Here is an 18,648-nt window from a genome sequence, read left to right as displayed (position 1 = left end):
AGGGCTATATTTAGAGCGAAATTGTAGTTTCGCTCTCACAGACAATTTTATTTGGATTTAAAGTGTCGGCACCAGATGGGTGCGTTGGCTAGGTGCAGCTGAGTCACTCTCGCGCACTCTCTATCACTTGCGTAAAAGCCGAAACACTTGCACGCACACATGTACAGAAAAGCAAGAAATCAACATTCGCAGACTTTGGGATGAAAATACATTCCACTTGTTCAAAACTGATCACCCCTTGTGGTTTACAGGGCCTTCGCTAAAATCTCTGGGGTGGGGAGTACATTTTTGTGGGCTGAGTGAGACATCCGCACTATAGGCCTGGTTTTGCCCCCCCTGACTATGTGCCACCCTGATTTTCTGACATCATAAACAGAAAACCTGACTGTCGCATCCTACCAACATGATACACAAGCATCGGTCACACTGCAGAATGTAGACATACACACGCGCCATGTTTTTTGTGAGGGACAAGCGATTGGGGGTTTGATTAGTACAGAACGGACAGTGTGCTTCACTGCTTAAATGTCTTCCACATTCGACCTCCACACCTTGACTTCGCGATCCGGTTAATGGTGTAAATGAAGTGTGCATTATCAATAGCAAGCAGCTGTCATTCCAGTTGACCCTTCGAGTGCAAGGGGCTTCCCTCACTCAAAGGTTCCTTGCTCTGGGTCGGGCAATGCTCATTGACTGTCTCCGAGTCGTCCTGAAGTGGGTGGGTACAGTCATAGGGGAGCTTTGGCAGATGCTCCTCTTGGGGGGTGGTATCGACATAGGGCAGCTCTGATTGGTCATCTGTATGTAAGGGGCTGTTCTGACTGGACAGCTCTGTGCATTCGGTCTCATTTACCAGGCTGGCTTCAGACGGCTGCTCCCCTTGGTCTTCCAGGTCAGGGAGGTTGGGTTCCCGTGGCAACGACAGGCTCTTGTGACGACTCCAGAGCTTATGGAGCTCGGTAACTTCTGAAACGCTGCTGCTGTTTCCGCTGTCACGGAAGCTGGCCAGCGGGGGACGAACTTTTACACCGGTCACTGTTACAGACCCCTCGATGGCCTTACGGAGCTGCAGACAGACACATCATTAAATTATCCAGTAAACATTAAGAGCTCTCTAACATGCTCTAAAAAAGCCATCTACGTGACATGATAAATGGTGTTTGCCAAGATAAAACAATCAATTTTTAAGACCTGAACATTAAGTGGCAATAAATTGCTCTCGAGCGTAAAATGAAGTCATGAAACAATACAATTAAACACACCTCCTTCAAAGATACCATGCCTACTAGACGTCCAGTGCTGGTGACATAGGCATGGTCCAGGCCAAGAAGTGAGAAAATGGTGTGTGTCTGCAATGGATGATAAGAGCTGGTGTTCATACTTCAAAAGCAACAGTGACAACAGAGAAGCGGCTTGTTTCCCCAATAAAACCCCTGGAAAACAGCTCTTTAATCTCCTCTACTATAAGAGCAACAGGAAAGACTTTCATTGCTATCAGAACTAAACTTTAGGTAAACAAGAGTTTATAAAACATTCATATCTTTAAGCAATCTATAGGTAAATGAATTAAAAGAACGAAAAACAACCACACAAGTACAGCAGATCTCATACCTTATGCAAAGATGTTCGCTCCACTAGCTGAAAGGGGGCGGGGTCTATTTTACAATTGTTGAAATTGACAGCCTCATCCAACTGTTGCTCTTCCCACTCTGCTATCTGAGAAAATCACAATAAAATGAAACAACTGTTGGTAACATTTTACAATAAGGATGCATTTGCTTACATTAACTAAGATTAATACATGCTGAAAATTTATTAATGTTAGAAACCAAGTAACCAAGTTAGTTAGCAAGATTATATACAACCATAATATTTGCAATATGTCAATACAATTATTCATGTTAGTTCATGGCACATTAACTAATGTTAACAGACATAACTTTTGATTTCAAAATGTATCTGTAAATGCTGAAATGAAAATGAATTAGGTTAGGTTAATAAATGCAGTAGATGTTCATTTTAGCTAATGCACTAAAGCAATAGTTCACCTTCAAAATGTACTCACCCTGTTGTCATTTTAAACTGTGTGATTTTCAAAAACCGTTGGTCCCCATTGACTTCCATTGTAAGGACACAAAACCAATGCAAGTCAATGGGGACCAATGGTTTTCTGTTACCAACATTCTCAAAAATATATTCTTTTGTGTTCTGCAGAAGAAAGAAAGTCATACAGGTTTGAAATGACAAGAGTATTTGAAGGTGAACTATCCCTTTAACTAAATGACAAATTCAGCCTTATTGTAAAGTGTCACCAAGTGTTTTACTGAAAAAAATTGAAAGAAAGATGACATATCAAGTTAACTTATTTAACAAACATACCTCTGCAGTTGACATGTCATCTTCCACATCAGGAGTGTCCTGAAAAGATCAAGCCAAAAATAAATCATCAACCGCACAATGTCCCCCATGATACACACACTTCTTTACGTGCGGTCATGCAATTTATTCTTCACAAAACAAGCTGCACATCCTAATGTGATCTACCAAAGCAGCTCAAGCTTTACTAAATGTTAGCAAGCTTAAGCAATACATTAAACGCAGCCCAGGGGAGGGGAAGCTAGATTGGATGTCATTACGAAGGCAATAAAGAACCGAGGTGGGGAATAGCTTTTTCGAAAAGTTCCTCATTTGGTTGGAGAGTTTAAGGCTTGAGGTTCAAATTGAGCTTAAATCAACTTTCTGAAGCTTTGCTCAAAAGAAACAAGTCTAGTATGCATGAAATTCACTGTCGTTTTATGAACATACGGAGCTCCTAGGCTTGTTCTCCATCTTGACAATCGCAAACGATGCATCACACACACTAACTCATCCCATACGAGACAAATATGAACTTCATAATATGGCATGAATCATCTTGTGAGTCAACTTGTTCCCCGTACCCTAGAGGTAGGTTGTACTACACTGGAGGAGTTATCAATACAGAACATAGGCAGAACACAATAAGGCCTCCGTGTTGTGTAAAGGCCCTATTGGCTGTGCCACCAGCCCCCCCGATGATGCTTTGGTGTTTGTGGGAGAGCGTGACGGATCCCTGCGGCAGTGCTCTTACCGCCATGGTAATCTTCACACGCTTGGGCCTCCTGCTTCTCTTAGGAGGCATGGGGCCAGTATTGCACTTGCAGACAGAACAGATAGAAAAAGGGGAGGAGCATATAAATCGTTAATAGAGGCTCGACGCCAAGCCCCCTCAACAGCTGTACCTTCAACATCGACTATTATCAAGGGACACTGTTAGAGCCACCGTTCTCTCATTGGTCCCCCATAGAGAAAGGTTGAGCGGGGTGATGTATGACAAATACAACATCTGAAATCCCATGTCAATGTTAGGCAGACGGAACAGTGTTTAAACGCTGGACAACAGATGTCGCTTGATAAAAGAAGTGCTGCGGGAATCTGCTTGAGGTAGAAAGACATTGTTTAAACTGCAAAAAATAATATGATTTTTTCAAACACAAAAATTGGACCTGATTGGAAGCACTTCCGTTTTGAGAATCAGTTTGATTAAGTGGTGTAGATAATATCTAGTACAGTATATTTACTGGACTGGGCTGTCTATTGTCATAGTTGTATCAGATGTATCAAACTTGGTCCTTTTTCCAGTTTTCATTTCGATTTCAGTTTCATAGACTGGGTCACATTTCTTTAAAAACATTTGCATTTTATTTGGTTTCGACTTTTAATTATATATATATATATATATTGTAAATACATAAGTGTGGAATAAGTCTCCAAATACTTTTTGGGTCCACCTGTACAGTATGTGATTTGGATCGGGTCCGTCAAAAAATCACATTGTGAACTCCACTGTTTCAACTACAAACACCTGAACAGATTGAACATTTTGCTTCCTGTCTGAACAAAGCCCAAGACAAGCTTTGAAACAAGCAAAGTAATTCAAACAAAAAATGTTGTTCACATAAATGAGATGCTGGTTTGGCAGATGGTTCCCCTTGTGTCTCCGATGTCTCTGAGCACCTGTTAAATCTTACGCAATATAAGTGCTGTGTATCACCCACGTTCCCTAGAATGCCATCTTACCTCTACCAGCTCCTTCACAGGTTCCCCGGAGGAGAGTTTTGGAGAGCCTGCAGAAGAGGAGCGATTCGATTAGCACGAGATGTGTGTGTACGAGGAGATTCACAGACAGTCTGAAACACTGCATACATAAGTAGGAGTTGAAATGGATGAGTATGTGTTATATACACACTGTTCAATGACTCTGTGTTGCTGACTGCAGGTACTGTCTTCATAGCAGACTTGAGGGGGATCTGAGAGTTAGTCAGTGTAGGGCTGTAGGAGGACTCTTCAGTGGAGATCTACAGAAAGACAATGTGGTAGATTCACTTTTCAACGTGGTTGATTAATAGCACAGGCTTCACATTCTCCCAGCTGTATTGATCTCAAGTAAACTCAGAATTGACTGCCTACAAGAAATGAAGCTCTATGCAAGAAATAAAACATCTGAGTGCGATCATCTTTTTGTACACAGACAACTGAGAATCACAGAATAACACTGAACATTGTTCCAAACCAGTATGTGTTTGTTGTCCATTGAAAACAAAAGGAGAAATCTTAAAGAATCCTTCAACCTACAATCAAGCTACAAATAGGTCAACATTCAACAAATTTCAACTGTATAAAACTGTTTAAAAATGTAGTTGCATATTCATATAATCTTTCAAATTAAATAAAGCTGAAATTGGTCAAATAATTTTTTGGTTAATTTAATGGAAAATGTGTGGTAAAGGAATAATTCACGCAAAAAACTCTTTTTTTCTGCTGAACACAAAAGCAGAGATTTTGAAGAATGCTGGTAACCAAACAACGGTGGTAACCAATGCAAGTGAATGGGTACCGCCGGTGTTCGGTTACCAACATTCCTAAAAATATCTTCTTTTGTTTCCTGCAGAATAAAGTCATACAGGTTTAAAATGACAAGATAAGATGGTGAGTGAATGATGACAGAATGTTTTTTTTTGGTGAACTATCCCTTTAACATGACTTATTGAGCACATTAACAGTGCACAATAAAATATCTCAAATTATTTTTTAGTTAATTTAATGGAAAAATGTGTAAGTTTGGAACAACCTGAGGTTAATTAAATAATGCCAATTATTCCAAGAAAAGCATCATATAACTATGTGCCATACAGCAGTTCTTCAAGTACGAAATAATAAGCGGTTCCTTTTTAAGGCTCATACCAGGAAGCGTACCCCACGGCCGGTTCTGGAGGGAGAGTCCTGGGGGAATGTGGGCACATGGGTACCGTTGTCCTGAGTACGCTCTCTCAAGTACTCCAGCCTGCGGGCCCGGCCGAGCTGTTGTGAGAGCAGCGACTGCAGCTGTGACCGCTCTATTGAACCCAGCAGGATCATGGACTCTGGAGTCAGGTGAGGACACAGGCAAGGAGAGAGGAGAGAAGTGAGAGAGACACAATAGGACAGCTGAAGGAACAAAGGACAGCAAAGGGAAACGGAGGGAGGGCAGGTAAGCAGATGGAGATGGAGAAGTTAAAGAATGTATCTGTCATAAAGTGAGAGGTGGAATTGTGGGATATTCTTTCCACCTGTGGATAGTTGACAAATGAACCTGCGGTTCTACCAACATTTTTCAAACATTAAGAAACAATTAAGATGAATCTCTCTCATGCCGTTTTATATATAAAAAATATTTGTTTAAAAGAATATCTTAGTGACAGGTTGTTTTTTTAATGTTTGCTATCACAACACTGGACACACTGTACGATTTATTTGTCAGCTATCCTGTACATTTCATATGAAAATGTTATGTTTGGAAAAACAAACTGTACTAAAGCCACTAGGAACAATCTATTAAAGTACTTATTGTTATTACTGATTTATTTGTATTTTTCTCCTTAGCACATACCTCACACTAAACATTTTTTCACATTCATTAACCAGATCATTTATTTTCAGGCATTTATAACTATGCAATTTAAGTGGTAGAGCAATATATTGACAAAGCTTAATAACTGGCGGATATTTACATGATTATTTTACATTTAAATGATCGTTTTAAATTCACAGAATTAAAATTTCAATTCCAATTCAGAAAAGCCTTTAATATTATTATACATTAATATAATCATTTATTAATTAATTAATTTCATGATGCAGATCAATAAAAAAACATTACACCCATTCAATAAAGCAATTTCTTGTGTGTGATGGTGGCATGAAGAACATGTGCAGCAGGTGCATTAACAGAAAAAAAAGCTGAATTTGTGGGCAGGAACAGTTTCTTTGTATTTATGTCTCACCTTTGGACTCCACCAGGGCAAGAGTCTTAAGCTGGCCCGTTACCAGAGCTTCCTGCAGGTCCCGGTAAGAGGACGAGAAAGTGATATACCGCACATCCCTCACCATTATGTCCTCCACTCGGATATTATATTTCCTACAGGTGCGAAATGAATGAGCGTTCAAGAAGCCAGTGGAAGAGTAATAATGAGAGCAATAATTCAGGAAGAAATGAGAGTTCTTACTCCTGTCCCCAGCCAAGCTCCGGCAGGTACGGAAGTTTCTGTATGCGGATGATGGAATCGTAAAGGGAAGGCTGGAGACTCTGTGCCACAGCGTTAGCCAGTATGACGGCGATCATCACAGGCAGGATGTGCGAGATTTGTCCGGTCAGCTCGAACACGATGACAGCGGTGGACACAGTGTGAGTGACTGCACCGGAGAGAGCCGCCGCCCCTGTGGGAATCACCAATTCGTCCAGCAATAAATTACAGTAGCAGTCGCCGGCCGGCAGCCATCTGATTTCCTATTGTGCTCCTGACAAGCTTTCTGCTCGACTGCACAATGCAGTGCTACTGCAGGAGCTATTTCCACAGGCCAGATCTAATTTGTCTGTTGGTCTGTGTGGGTTAATGAAAAATGTATGACTGTTGCATACAACACCCTGCAGTTTCAATTACGTGTGTGAATAGGATACAGCCACGACGGCTGAAATTGATGGATTTAGAAAAAAAAAGAATGGACATCCCTGTGGATGCACGCACAAAGGACGCCCTCACCTGCAACTGCATAACCGCCGGGAACTATGGGATATACAGTGTTGTCAGCGTGTATCCCTTCGGGGAAAACGGCAGCCATGCTCTCGCCAACAAGTCGGCCGAATGCAGCCCCTGTACAACACAGACACAGAATTCCATGTTGAAAACATGAATTTACATCTAGACTCAATACTGTAGATTCCATTCACCCATAATCAGTGCCGCTGCTAGCCATTTTGGTGCCCTAAGCATAATTCCATTATGATGCCCCCTTCGCCGCCACCCCCCCAACTCCCCACCCCCCCCCCCCCCCCCCCGTCGTCGTCTTTCAAACTTCTGTCAAATTGAATCAGACGCTTGCGCGATCAACCGCGCGTAGCCGCGTGGATTGTTCGGCCGTATTTCCATATCCTAATGAAATAGTATTAGATATTTTGAATTAGAATTTCCATTAGGCTACTTTTGGTGCCCCCACGGCACTTGGTGCCCTACGCACAGCGCGTGATTTGCGTGGTGGGAGCGGTGGCGCTGCCCATAATTGTAAACAAATGTTCACCTGCTTGATTTACAACAGCTGAAAACACATACTTGGCTCTAATGCTTTCCACACAACCTCACCTGAACACATCACGCTGATCACCTGAATACATGCAGGAGGATCTTCATGTACAAATATTTGTGGGTGACAAAAAAGTCACCCAAATAAGTAACATGTGACTGACGTATACTTACATGAGGTCACAGACACTGACTCCTGATCACACACAGTCAGACAGTGATGAGGGATGGAAATGGAGAACATGATTGTGAGAAAAGGAAACGTTTAGAAGAAACTTAAAAAGGGTTGCCTGTATGAATATAAGAACAAAGAAAGGTTTAAACCTGCGAGAAAACCAAAAAAGAATCTTCCAGTGATGTTGAATGAATGTCCAAAACACACACATGCACACTATAATCACATACCAATGAGAAAAACTGGCATGAAGGCCCCGCATGGCACAGGCATTGTTGTGGCCACAGCTGACATCCAGAACTGAGAAGAAACATTCCAAACGGGAAATGTCAAACACTTAAAACAAACAATTAAAAAAACAGTTCTGCTGAAAAAAGAAAGGTCTGTCATAATTTAATACTTGAATTAACAAAGGTGTTCAAAATATCTTCTTCTGTGTTCTCCAGAATAAAGAAAGTAAACAGGTTTGGAATGACAAAGGGATGAGTAAATGATTAAAGATTATAATTACAAATGCCTCCCCCGCCAAATAAGGCTTGCATATCAGATATTAAGACCAACTATATATTAAGATGATGTTAACAACAATATTAAACAACACTGGTCCCTTTGACTTCCATTTTATGGACACAAAACCCCTAAGACATTTCTCAAAATATCTTTTGTGTTTCACTGAAGAAAGAGTCTCATAACAGTTTTGAATGCCATGAGAGAGAATCATATTTTATTTTGGGGGGAACTTTATCTTTAAAGTGAACAAATTCTGTCATCATTTACTCACCCTCCTGTCATTTTCAAATTACTTTCATTCTTCCGCAGAACACAAAAGAGATATTTTTAAAGAATGTTGTTAACTGGCCCCCATTCAGTTGCATTGATTTTGTGTCCATAAAATAGAAGTGAATGAGGGCCAGTGTTGTTTGGTTACCAACACTGTTTAAAATATCTTCTTTTGAGTTCTGCGGAAGAATGACAATTTGAAATGAAAAGAAGGTGAGTAAATGATGATAGCATTTTCATTTTTGGGTGAACTATCACTTTAATGCTAATGTTTCATGACATTTCCAGTGATTTCTTTCTTAATAACATTAGAGAGTGAAACAAGTGACAAGCATGCACTGGAGTCACAGCTTAGCTGGCAAAAATGACAAATACGTTTAATAAAAGCTTAATGTCAATGAGCTGTGACTGTAAATAATACTGTGACACTATAAAAACAGATATAGATATATATAGATATAAATATAGAGCATTTAATTGCAGCTTTGCACACTAACACCCTTTAAGGAGACATATACATAACATCACAATTGTTCGGCTAGCAACCAAAATTTTATAATAGTGTTAGGTCTAACATAAACCATACCTTCATGACGATGAAGAGGAGAAGTGTGATGAAGACACTGACATGCGGGTGTTTCCAGGCCTCAGGAACGTGACTGGCGAACTCAAACTCCTCAGCAACACCTTGCTTATACCACGTCTGGTTGTCAAACAGTGCCACCAGTGACTCATGTTGAGTCAGCTAAATGAGGAGGCAGTGCTGTTATTTCATCCATAATTACTGCTTTGGAACAAATGCGTGTATCAGCTCACTTGAAAATATTGAGATGTCTGTCTTATTCATTCGAACACATAGGAGGGAAACTAAACAATATTGACAAAACACATGAAAAGCAGAAGTATCAGACCTGGCCTGCCATGAACTGGCCAAACCCTGGAGGAAAGGTGAGAGTGGACACGAGCAGAGTGACCACAGCAGGATAAACAAGTCTTCTATTAGAAACAAAACATGACAGAGTTTGAGAGAGAGAGAGAGAGAGAGAGAGAGAGAGAGACATTAATGCAGGGCTCTAAGACACTTTCCCCACTTTGGTTGCACCCTTTTTTATTTTTACCACATAAAATTAAATCAAATTAGCTAGCTCAAAACTCAAAAGTAACTCAGAACTAAGTTATTATAACGTATAGTGTACTTTACTAAACATTGTCATAAATTAACTTTTAAAACTTAATCTTTAATCTTACAAACCACCAGTGGCGGCGCTGGGGTGTACTAAGGGGCTGAAGCCCCGAATGTTTTATAACCATGCCGTGTACGAATCACTGCATTTTGCATCTTTTGAGTGTCTACACTTCTTCTTGGAAAGAAAACGTGTGAGGGAGTGAGAGACACAGTTCAGAAACCAACGTGTTCAACTTCATTAAGTGCTGCGCAAAACGATCGGAATATGACATCAATTGGAACGTGAGAGCGTTTTAAAAGCATATGGACCGCTTTGTCCTATAGTGCCTTTATGCTGTTCGCACTTTAGTTTGGAGACCGAGGGAGTGCACAAGCTCTCTGCTCCCTCATTCCTGCACTAATCACAAGCGCATCATTCATCACTCTTAAATCAAATTAAATGTTCAAATAAATCATCAAATTCATTTCACACACACCAATGCGACCCTGTGAAACTTTACTTTGCACGTTTAAAAAAGTGATCACATTGGCGAGCTTTTTAGGAGTAGTCTAGAGCCCTGTGATGTTTTAAAATCAATGATGTCATGTTTTACAAAACCTTCAAAAATACTTAGGATACAGAACCCTTGGTGAAGATGCCTTAAGAGAATCATTGTAAACATTGTGATTGCAGGGGTAGAATAAAAAACTCACTTTTTCAGCAAAAACTTGTTGATGGTTTTCTGTTTTCTCATAGATTCCACTATTATTCTGTTTAGGTAGACGAACAACGCCCCTCCAAAACCACTTGCAATCCTGAAGAAAACATTAAAATCAGAAATACACTCAACCGCTGCGACACTTATTTAAAGAATCACAATTGGGAATCTGTACATCATTCCAATTAAGATTAAAAAAGTAATGAAATCCAATAAGAGGAACATTTTTGTTGTTAATGGAGGTGTCACCTACTAATTCATCTCTTTACGATCATTAATTACTAGACGCTGTGACGTTGGAGCAAAGAAACAAGGAGCTGGGAATGGCCGCCGTTGCGGGAGAATTGGAGCAGCAGAACTGGGAGTGACGGCCGCACTGGGCATTTTTGTGGTAGCTGTTCCTCTTGGCTGTTTTGGGGAAAGCCGGGACGCCCACTTGATCCTGACACTGGCCCCCCAAAATTTACTTAGGTAAGTGGTAAGTCCAGCGATGTGGTGGCCGCCCAGGCGCAAGCCAGCGCCAAAGCCACTACCACAGCGGTAGAGTCTGGGGAAACCAGGGGGAGCGGAATCCAGGGGAAACCAGGGGGAGCGGAATCCAGGGGGAACTATGGAGCGGAATCCAGGGGGAACTATGGAGCGGAATCCAGGTGGAACTATGGAGCGGAATCCAGGTGGGACTCTGGAGCGGAATCCAGGGGGAACTATGGAGCGGAATCCAGGGGGAACTATGGAGCGGAATCCAGGGGGAACTATGGAGCGGAATTCAGGGGGAACTATGGAGCGGAATTCAGGGCTGCGTCCTCCGCAGGTCTCATTTGAAGCCTGCTACATCATCGAGGCTGTCTAGTTTCAGGTAGGACACTCAGTATGCACCCTTCTAATGCGACCTACTTCCACAAGAATTTGGAGGACACATGAGGTGTATCCTTCGTTGCTAGAGATAACCCACAATTCTTTGGGTCGGCCAATGTCTGCTATTTGAATAAACGGCAGCATGTGAACAGATTCCAATTTGTGTCACGTTTTGTAATCTTAGCAGGCATATGTAGTAAATAGGTTTACAAGTGTAAAGTTATTTCTAAACGTTTCCAGGCAGGCAAAAATGGTACACTTCTACATAACTAATGTAGAGATCCTTTTAATTAATTAGACAGGTGTGCGAGTGCAACGTGTTGTCATAGCAACGTGGTACTTCCTGTTTCCTTTTCTGCCAGTATGTCCTATGAAAGACGTCTCGTTTAATTCTAAGTTGAGGATCCTCTGTATGCCCTTTATACCCATCCTTTTGAGGATAAGACCTCCAGAGGAAACAAGGACGCAACCTTCTGAAATGAGACACAGCTATAGTGTCCTTGTGATGGGGCTGATGACTGTCAGGTGCGTGGATTGCAGATGACAGGTGCGGGAGCGTGACGGATCGTGGGAAGTGCAGTCCTTTGGGGAAAACACAGGGAGAAACAGGAGGAAACCGTACAAATTTTTGTTTCCCCGACCTTTTTATAGTTCTTATACAATTCTGTGTTGCTATTATGGTGGTAATAATTATTTTCATCTAGCGTCAATGTTTTAGTGTATATTTAGCCAGAATGTTTTTTGATTATATCATTAATTACCATAAATCGGTATATTGCAATTAAAACAAAACTGTATACATTTTCACATATTTTAAAAATTATTTTCCAAGTGTCACTGTCAGAAATTTCTAGAATTTTCTGTGACACAGGGAAGGTGGAATAAAGCATCTGGAACTTGGTTCATGAGGACAGTATTAGTCATAAAAGACAAAAACTATTCAAATGTACACCTCCGAAGTTTTGGATGTCAAATTTTTTGCAACTGTTATGTTAAACCGTTGTTTTCAGCTCAGTGTTATGCCAGTACCTTGTGATATCTGCGTACGAGTAATAATACCAAAATGTATAAATGTGTGAAAATATTTGTTTTTGTGAGTACCATCGATGGTATAAAAAAAAGTAATTTTCATAATAAGCATGTTAAACTTCATTAAGAAACAGTAAAAATTTTAGCGAAACGCAACTTAAAAAAATCTGTTAAATTGTGTTAATTTATAGTAATAGATTTATCTAGTGGAATGATTTATATACAGTATAAGCAATTAAATGGTATAAATCAACCCACTTCAAGTGAGTAAATAAATTAAATAGCTTTTTAAAGCCACATTTATCTGCATATGAGTTTAGTCATAGTAACAGGTTTGGCAGAAAAACATTTGATTTTAAATCTCCCAGCATGCCAAAGTCACAACACTGTTACTGCCTGCCTACACTATTACTGAATGCTTTGGATCAAATTTAACATTCTCAATATATTAGTGCTAAAAAAACAAATACAAACCTGTGTCACTGCTTAATTTATTTTTCTGAATGTTATTCAGAAGAGTAATTCACTACACCACAGAAAAACAATTCCAGTGATTTTCAATTCAGTCTCACAAAACTTTATAGTGTGTCTGAAGGTTTAACCTTGCAGCTCACTGAGAGGACTTTAATAGAGGTCAAAACAGATCTAATTTCACAATCTAGGTCCTAAAAGCAATTCTATATTTCCAAGCATTTGGTTTCTTCACAAAATAAAATCAAGCTACAAAAATATCCCTGGAGTTATAGGCAAAGAATGTGTGAATATATAATATTTCATACAGGCAATAGATATGTATAAACATATATAGTGTATCTTAAAAGCTTTTACAGGGATGCCCTTGATTTGCCTTTTGCATTGTACTGTATAAAATGGACCTGTATTTTTCCATGTCTGCTGCCATTCACCTCACAGCTAAGAATAGTAACCAATGATTGACTTGAGAGTGAGGATGAACACATTCTTGCAGTGTCATAAGTGTAGTGTTTGTAGGCTTTCAGCGTTATCATGACGTCATCTTCCTATGGCTCTAGAGCAACTAAGTGACATTCAGCTTAGCTCAGGTGATTGGTTCAAAGATTATACCTGACTGTGAAAACTTAGTGCCCGTGAGATTTCAAGTCTTGACCTTAATGCACTTTCTCCATGTATAGACTTCCTTACCTATGATTTCTAAATTCTATAGATGAAAGAATAAAACATACCCAAGCACAGCAAATGCTGGAAGCTCCTGTAGGTCAAAGGGAAAGTCCAGACGAAAGCGAGTTTTGAAGAGAGCTGTGATCGTCTCTGCAATTTGACCAAAAGACAACCGAGTAAGAATCGTCTCAGTAAAGTTGTATTTCTTCACCCACATAATGTTTCAAACCTGTATGACTTAATTTATTCTTTCATGTAACTCAAACAGGAATGGAGCTTTCATGCTTTAAAAAACTATAAAAAAGCTTATATTTATATAGGTGTCATATAGGGGTTTCAAGTCTTCTGAAGCCATGCTTTTTTATCATATCTGAAGCTTGATAGCTTCAGTTCACATTTGATGCATATGAAAAAACACCTTTCTTCAGTCTTCACAGACAATTCGCTTTTTGAATTCAGTCCCTTTAAGAACCAACTTATTATCTGACTGCATTAGCTATTGTAACCGATCTCTCTCACCCTCATCCTTATTCCACACTGCCAGCACCCTGAAGATAAAGGCACTGAAGGTTGCAGCGAAGAATCCTCTCCAGTAGTTCCTCACAGCAAAGAACGTAGATGTGACCTCAATACTAAACAGCACCCCTGCCACAAACACAGCAGATTGTACGACAAACAACTTTGGCTCGCTGTTGAAATGATCCAGGAGAATGTTACTCACACTGTCATAAATGTGACATTATCTCCAGTGACCAGCCATGATCGTGATGTATGCTCTTACCTCCGATGGGAGCCGCGAAGCAACAGCCCACGCCCACTGCGCATGCCGCTGACAGCATCTCTGTGTTTCTTAGTTCATTCTGTCAGATTAACAAGAACACCAAATTTCCAACTGTCACTGTGGCATTTTAAGCGGTCAAAAGTGCAACGGTGCAATTAAACTGACGGTTATACGGCAAAGACATGCTGGACTAGGTATTGATAGTCACACAATTAAAAAAAGAACAAACATTGTTTTTCATTCACTAGCACTATCCTCGTGAACAGACTGCTGAAGAATTACACCAAAAGACTATGAAAGAAAATGATCAACTTAAAAAGAATCACAAATGAAGCAGAAAATGATTTATTTTATATATTGTATGACACTTTTAAGTCTATTTGGTCATATGGACACACTTAAATACAATAATACCCGCATCTTACCTTATTTCCCTCAAAGGGCTCTTCCTTCAGCAGTAAATCAGAATAACACAGATACAAGTGAGTACCTGCACGTAGTGTTTTGGAAATCCTAATTATACTTGTAATACTAATATCTATCTATCTATCTATCTATCTATCTATCTATCTATCTATCTATCTATCTATCTATCTATCTATCTATCTATCTATCTATCTATCTATCTATCTATCTATCTATCTATCTATCTATCTATCTATCTATCTATCTATCTATCTATCTATCTATCTATCTATCTATCTATCTATCTATCTATCTATCTATCTATCTATCTATCTATCTATCTATCTATCTATCTATCTATCTATCTATCTATCTATCTATCTATCCTGTGTCAACAAATTATGTCAGTCATCATTTACTCACCCTCTTGTCAATTTACATAAACCTGTATGATTTTAATCTTCTGCAGAACACAAAAAATATTTTGAAGAAAGTTGGAATGTTGCAATGACATTGGTTTTGTGTATGTACGATAGAAGTGAATGGGTACCAACGTTGTTCAGTTACCAACAAAATATATTTTGTGAAGAAGAAAGTCATACAGGTTCGAAATGACGAAATGAGGGTGAATAAATGACGCCAGAATTTTCTTTTTGGGCTGAACTATAACAGTTTTATTCAATTGATTACACACTAAAATTAAAATTGGCAATTTGCAAAACCTTACAATCAAGGAGCAAAATACCGGCTTAGATTAGCACAACTGTAAGCACATTTTCAGATTCACTCTTTTTGCAAAACATCACACAATGATTTGCAAAACAATAAACACACTCTATGCATTTGACACAGACATTTACCATCAAGTAATTTCCTTGCAATTTCAAAACAAAGGCTTTCAAATGAATACACCCATGAACCAATTGGTTAAACACAGCCACCAGCTGTAAGCACACACACTGGTGCTTATTTGTAGACACACCAATCAGCTTTAAGCACTATTAGAAGGCAACAGGTAAGTTCACCTGTCTTCAACAAAAATGGACGGTGTCAAAGGAAGAGTGCGGATGAGAGGGGGAATCCGGAGAGAACAAGGTGGAGGAAGAGACCAAGGTAGAGGGAGAGGAAGACCTGGAGGAGGGGTAGGACATGCACAAAGAAGATAACCAAATCTGTGTAAAGTAATTTGTGCTACAATTGTGGACCATGTTATAAACCACAGACTAGCACTAAGGGAGGCTGGACTGAGAGTACAGCCTAACCTAAGCAGGTACACGGTGGCATCAATAGTTCGGACATTTCGTCAAGAAGACAGGTGAGAAACGTATCTTCTGTCAACAGAAAATCCATAGCTTACTGAATGTACTATATCAACAGTTTTGTTGTCTATTTGTGTATCATTTTACAGTAAGCTACATGCATTTGGTTTGGTCAACATAGGATTGAACGTCGAGAACTGCAAGGAGGGAGGGGCCCCATATAAACACAGGAGCAACAGAGATCATAAACCTCTTTTTGCCCAATAATGCAATCAGACTTTGAGACAATCAAGTCCATATTTTCAATGATCAAACAATTTTCAATAATGTCCAACAGGTCTCTCTGTCAACAATAGCCTGTATCCTTAAAAAACGTCAAGTTCTGATGAAACAACTGTATAAATTGCAATTTAAAAGAAATTCAGACAGGGTGAAAGTCCTGCGGCGTGAATATGTGGTGGTATGTTTTGTTCACTGACTGTAGTATTGTGTACTGCATTTCAGAGAGTATTGCAAATGGATGCGGAGGAAGTCCCGCATGAGTTTATATACATTGATGAGGCTGGATTTAACCTGACAACAGTGAGAAGAAGGGGAAGAAACACCATTGGCCTGGGGGTGACATAACCCTTTGTGCTGCCATTGCACAGAATGGGGACCTCAACCGCCATGCCAACTTGGGTCCTTACATAACTGACCTCATTCTGGCATTTTTGACAGATTATAAAATATTATCTCAGCAGCAAACCAAAGGGACCAATACATTGTCGTCTGGGACAATGTAGCTTTCCATCGTTCTGCTCTGGTCCAAAACTGGTTCATCAACACCCACAATTTACAGTTCAATACCTTAGACCATACTCCCCCTTCCTAAACCCCATCGAGGAGTTCTTCTCATTATGGCGGTGGAAGGTTTATGATAACCGGCCCTATGTCCAGATGGTGCTTATTCAAGCTATGGAGGAAGCATGTGATCAAATTGAATCAGCATCCATACAAGGGTGGATTCGTCACTCCAAAAGATTCTTCCCACGTTGCCTTTCAAATTAAAATATAGCCTGTGATGTTGACGAGGCCTTTTGGCCAGATCCAGCTAGGCGGAGAAATGTTTAGTTTTTTTTATTCTGTACTGAACTGGATATGTCATTTATGTTACAATATTGCTGTAAGCTGGTACATTCAGTAATAAGTTTGAAAACTGTAATATGCTTTGTTGAAATATTCAGTGACTGACTTGAGTACATGAAAATTTGCACAATTGGTGTCATGTAGTGTTGGTGAATTTATTTTTAAACTTTTTGTAAATGCTAAAAGTGTTTTAGGTTAATCGCAGGAGTGTTTTACTGATTCAAACAGGATCAGACCATATGATGGTTGTGTTGAAGTTATGACAAGAAAAGAAGGTTTTTATAAGACAAAACTGTTCCATTTAGCAAATTATCTGAGGTGCTGTGCTACTTTCGGGTAGTGTTGTGCTAATTGTGTGAAGGGGTTTGAAAAAACGGCGTTGTTTTCAAAATTGTGCTTAAGCAATTGAAATACACAGTAATAATTACATTATCCTATATCTAAGAAGCCTAGTCCTGCATTAGTTACTTCAACATCTTGTTTGTAAGTTAGGTGCTAATTGGACCTCATTCATATCCTCAAATCAAATGTAATACCCAAAGGCCACAGGTAAGTGTCAGACAAATAATTACAACCAAGACCAGACCACCGAGGTTGACAGGCTGTGAACACATGCAATTGACATTTGGCTAATTAAACCGCATTCAGTTACAGTGGAACAGTTCAAATGTGTTGGAATGTTTATGGTTTCCGATTTCCTGTCAAATTCATTTCGCGCTAACAACATATTATTGATCCGTTCCCCAGTAAGCGGTCATTTCTCAGGTTGCCTTGTGGGCGAAGCCTAGAGGGTTGATATGAATGCATCACAAGGAGGGACTCGCTTTGTAGCATAATTTATGAACAGCCCCATTCGCTCAAAGCTCCCTTGAGAAGTTAAACCTTATGCACTCTGACTAATCAGTCTAACATAAACCCTAGAGAGCCCTCAGCTGCTTGTTTGTGTGATACACGCAGATGAGACTGGAAGATCAAGAGCATGACGTTCCAGGTGCAGTGACATGTGTAGCGATGTTCAAACACTAGTTGCATTGATAACACTTTAGAATACTGTAGTAATACTGTAGATCATGATCACCAATTACTTTATGTAATGTAGTACACTATAAACACACACACAAACAGAACATATATATATAATATACAGCCGCAGAAACAATTAAGGGACCATTTCAAAATTATTTTCAGTTTTGGGGAATTTATAGGTATGTGTTTCATGTGTTTCATTTTTGTTTCAATCTGTGAACTACTAACCGTATTTGCATTTATTTGGAGAAAATTTAAGGGACAGTTCATATTCACTTTTAAGCAATACATAATAATACATTAAGTTATATTATTCTTTATGAGATAACCTTGATTTTATCACAGTTTTTATGTGTCTTGTCATGCTGTCAGTCTTTCACATTGCTGTTGGACAACTTTATGTCACTCCTGGGGTTTGATTTTGTTCAAATTCAACAGACCCAGAGTGAAATGGCCACAATACATCTAGAAATGCAGATTAAACAAAAATTTGGAATGCTCTCTTCAGTTTTGTATGTGGCTTTATAATAAACAATACTGTTTCAATTTTGTAGC

General features: G+C 39.5%; 1 protein-coding gene across 1 annotated transcript in view; it reads right to left on the bottom strand.

Annotated features, from left to right (window-relative positions):
- Positions 1 to 613: 613 nt before the first annotated feature.
- Positions 614 to 18,648, bottom strand: part of clcn2a (chloride channel, voltage-sensitive 2a) — a gene marked incomplete at both ends in the record, with an annotated part of 38,863 nt that continues 20,828 nt past the window's right edge. Inside the window, 19 exons of the mRNA XM_079451632.1 lie at positions 614 to 1,066; positions 1,263 to 1,349; positions 1,612 to 1,716; positions 2,380 to 2,418; positions 3,110 to 3,175; positions 4,099 to 4,145; positions 4,268 to 4,376; positions 5,263 to 5,441; positions 6,342 to 6,475; positions 6,564 to 6,774; positions 7,098 to 7,208; positions 8,040 to 8,109; positions 9,176 to 9,334; positions 9,501 to 9,585; positions 10,469 to 10,570; positions 13,560 to 13,644; positions 14,014 to 14,139; positions 14,276 to 14,354; positions 14,701 to 14,724. Of these exons, the coding sequence (XP_079307758.1) occupies positions 614 to 1,066; positions 1,263 to 1,349; positions 1,612 to 1,716; positions 2,380 to 2,418; positions 3,110 to 3,175; positions 4,099 to 4,145; positions 4,268 to 4,376; positions 5,263 to 5,441; positions 6,342 to 6,475; positions 6,564 to 6,774; positions 7,098 to 7,208; positions 8,040 to 8,109; positions 9,176 to 9,334; positions 9,501 to 9,585; positions 10,469 to 10,570; positions 13,560 to 13,644; positions 14,014 to 14,139; positions 14,276 to 14,354; positions 14,701 to 14,724 (2,271 nt within the window). The remainder of the gene's footprint in view (positions 1,067 to 1,262; positions 1,350 to 1,611; positions 1,717 to 2,379; positions 2,419 to 3,109; positions 3,176 to 4,098; positions 4,146 to 4,267; positions 4,377 to 5,262; positions 5,442 to 6,341; positions 6,476 to 6,563; positions 6,775 to 7,097; positions 7,209 to 8,039; positions 8,110 to 9,175; positions 9,335 to 9,500; positions 9,586 to 10,468; positions 10,571 to 13,559; positions 13,645 to 14,013; positions 14,140 to 14,275; positions 14,355 to 14,700; positions 14,725 to 18,648) is intronic.

This window comes from Barbatula barbatula (genome assembly GCF_947034865.1).
Source record: "Barbatula barbatula genome assembly, chromosome: 3".
Taxonomy (NCBI): Eukaryota; Metazoa; Chordata; class Actinopteri; order Cypriniformes; family Nemacheilidae; genus Barbatula; species Barbatula barbatula.
The sequence above is the reverse complement of the archived record's forward strand: the minus strand, read 5'-3'. Positions and strand labels throughout refer to the sequence as shown.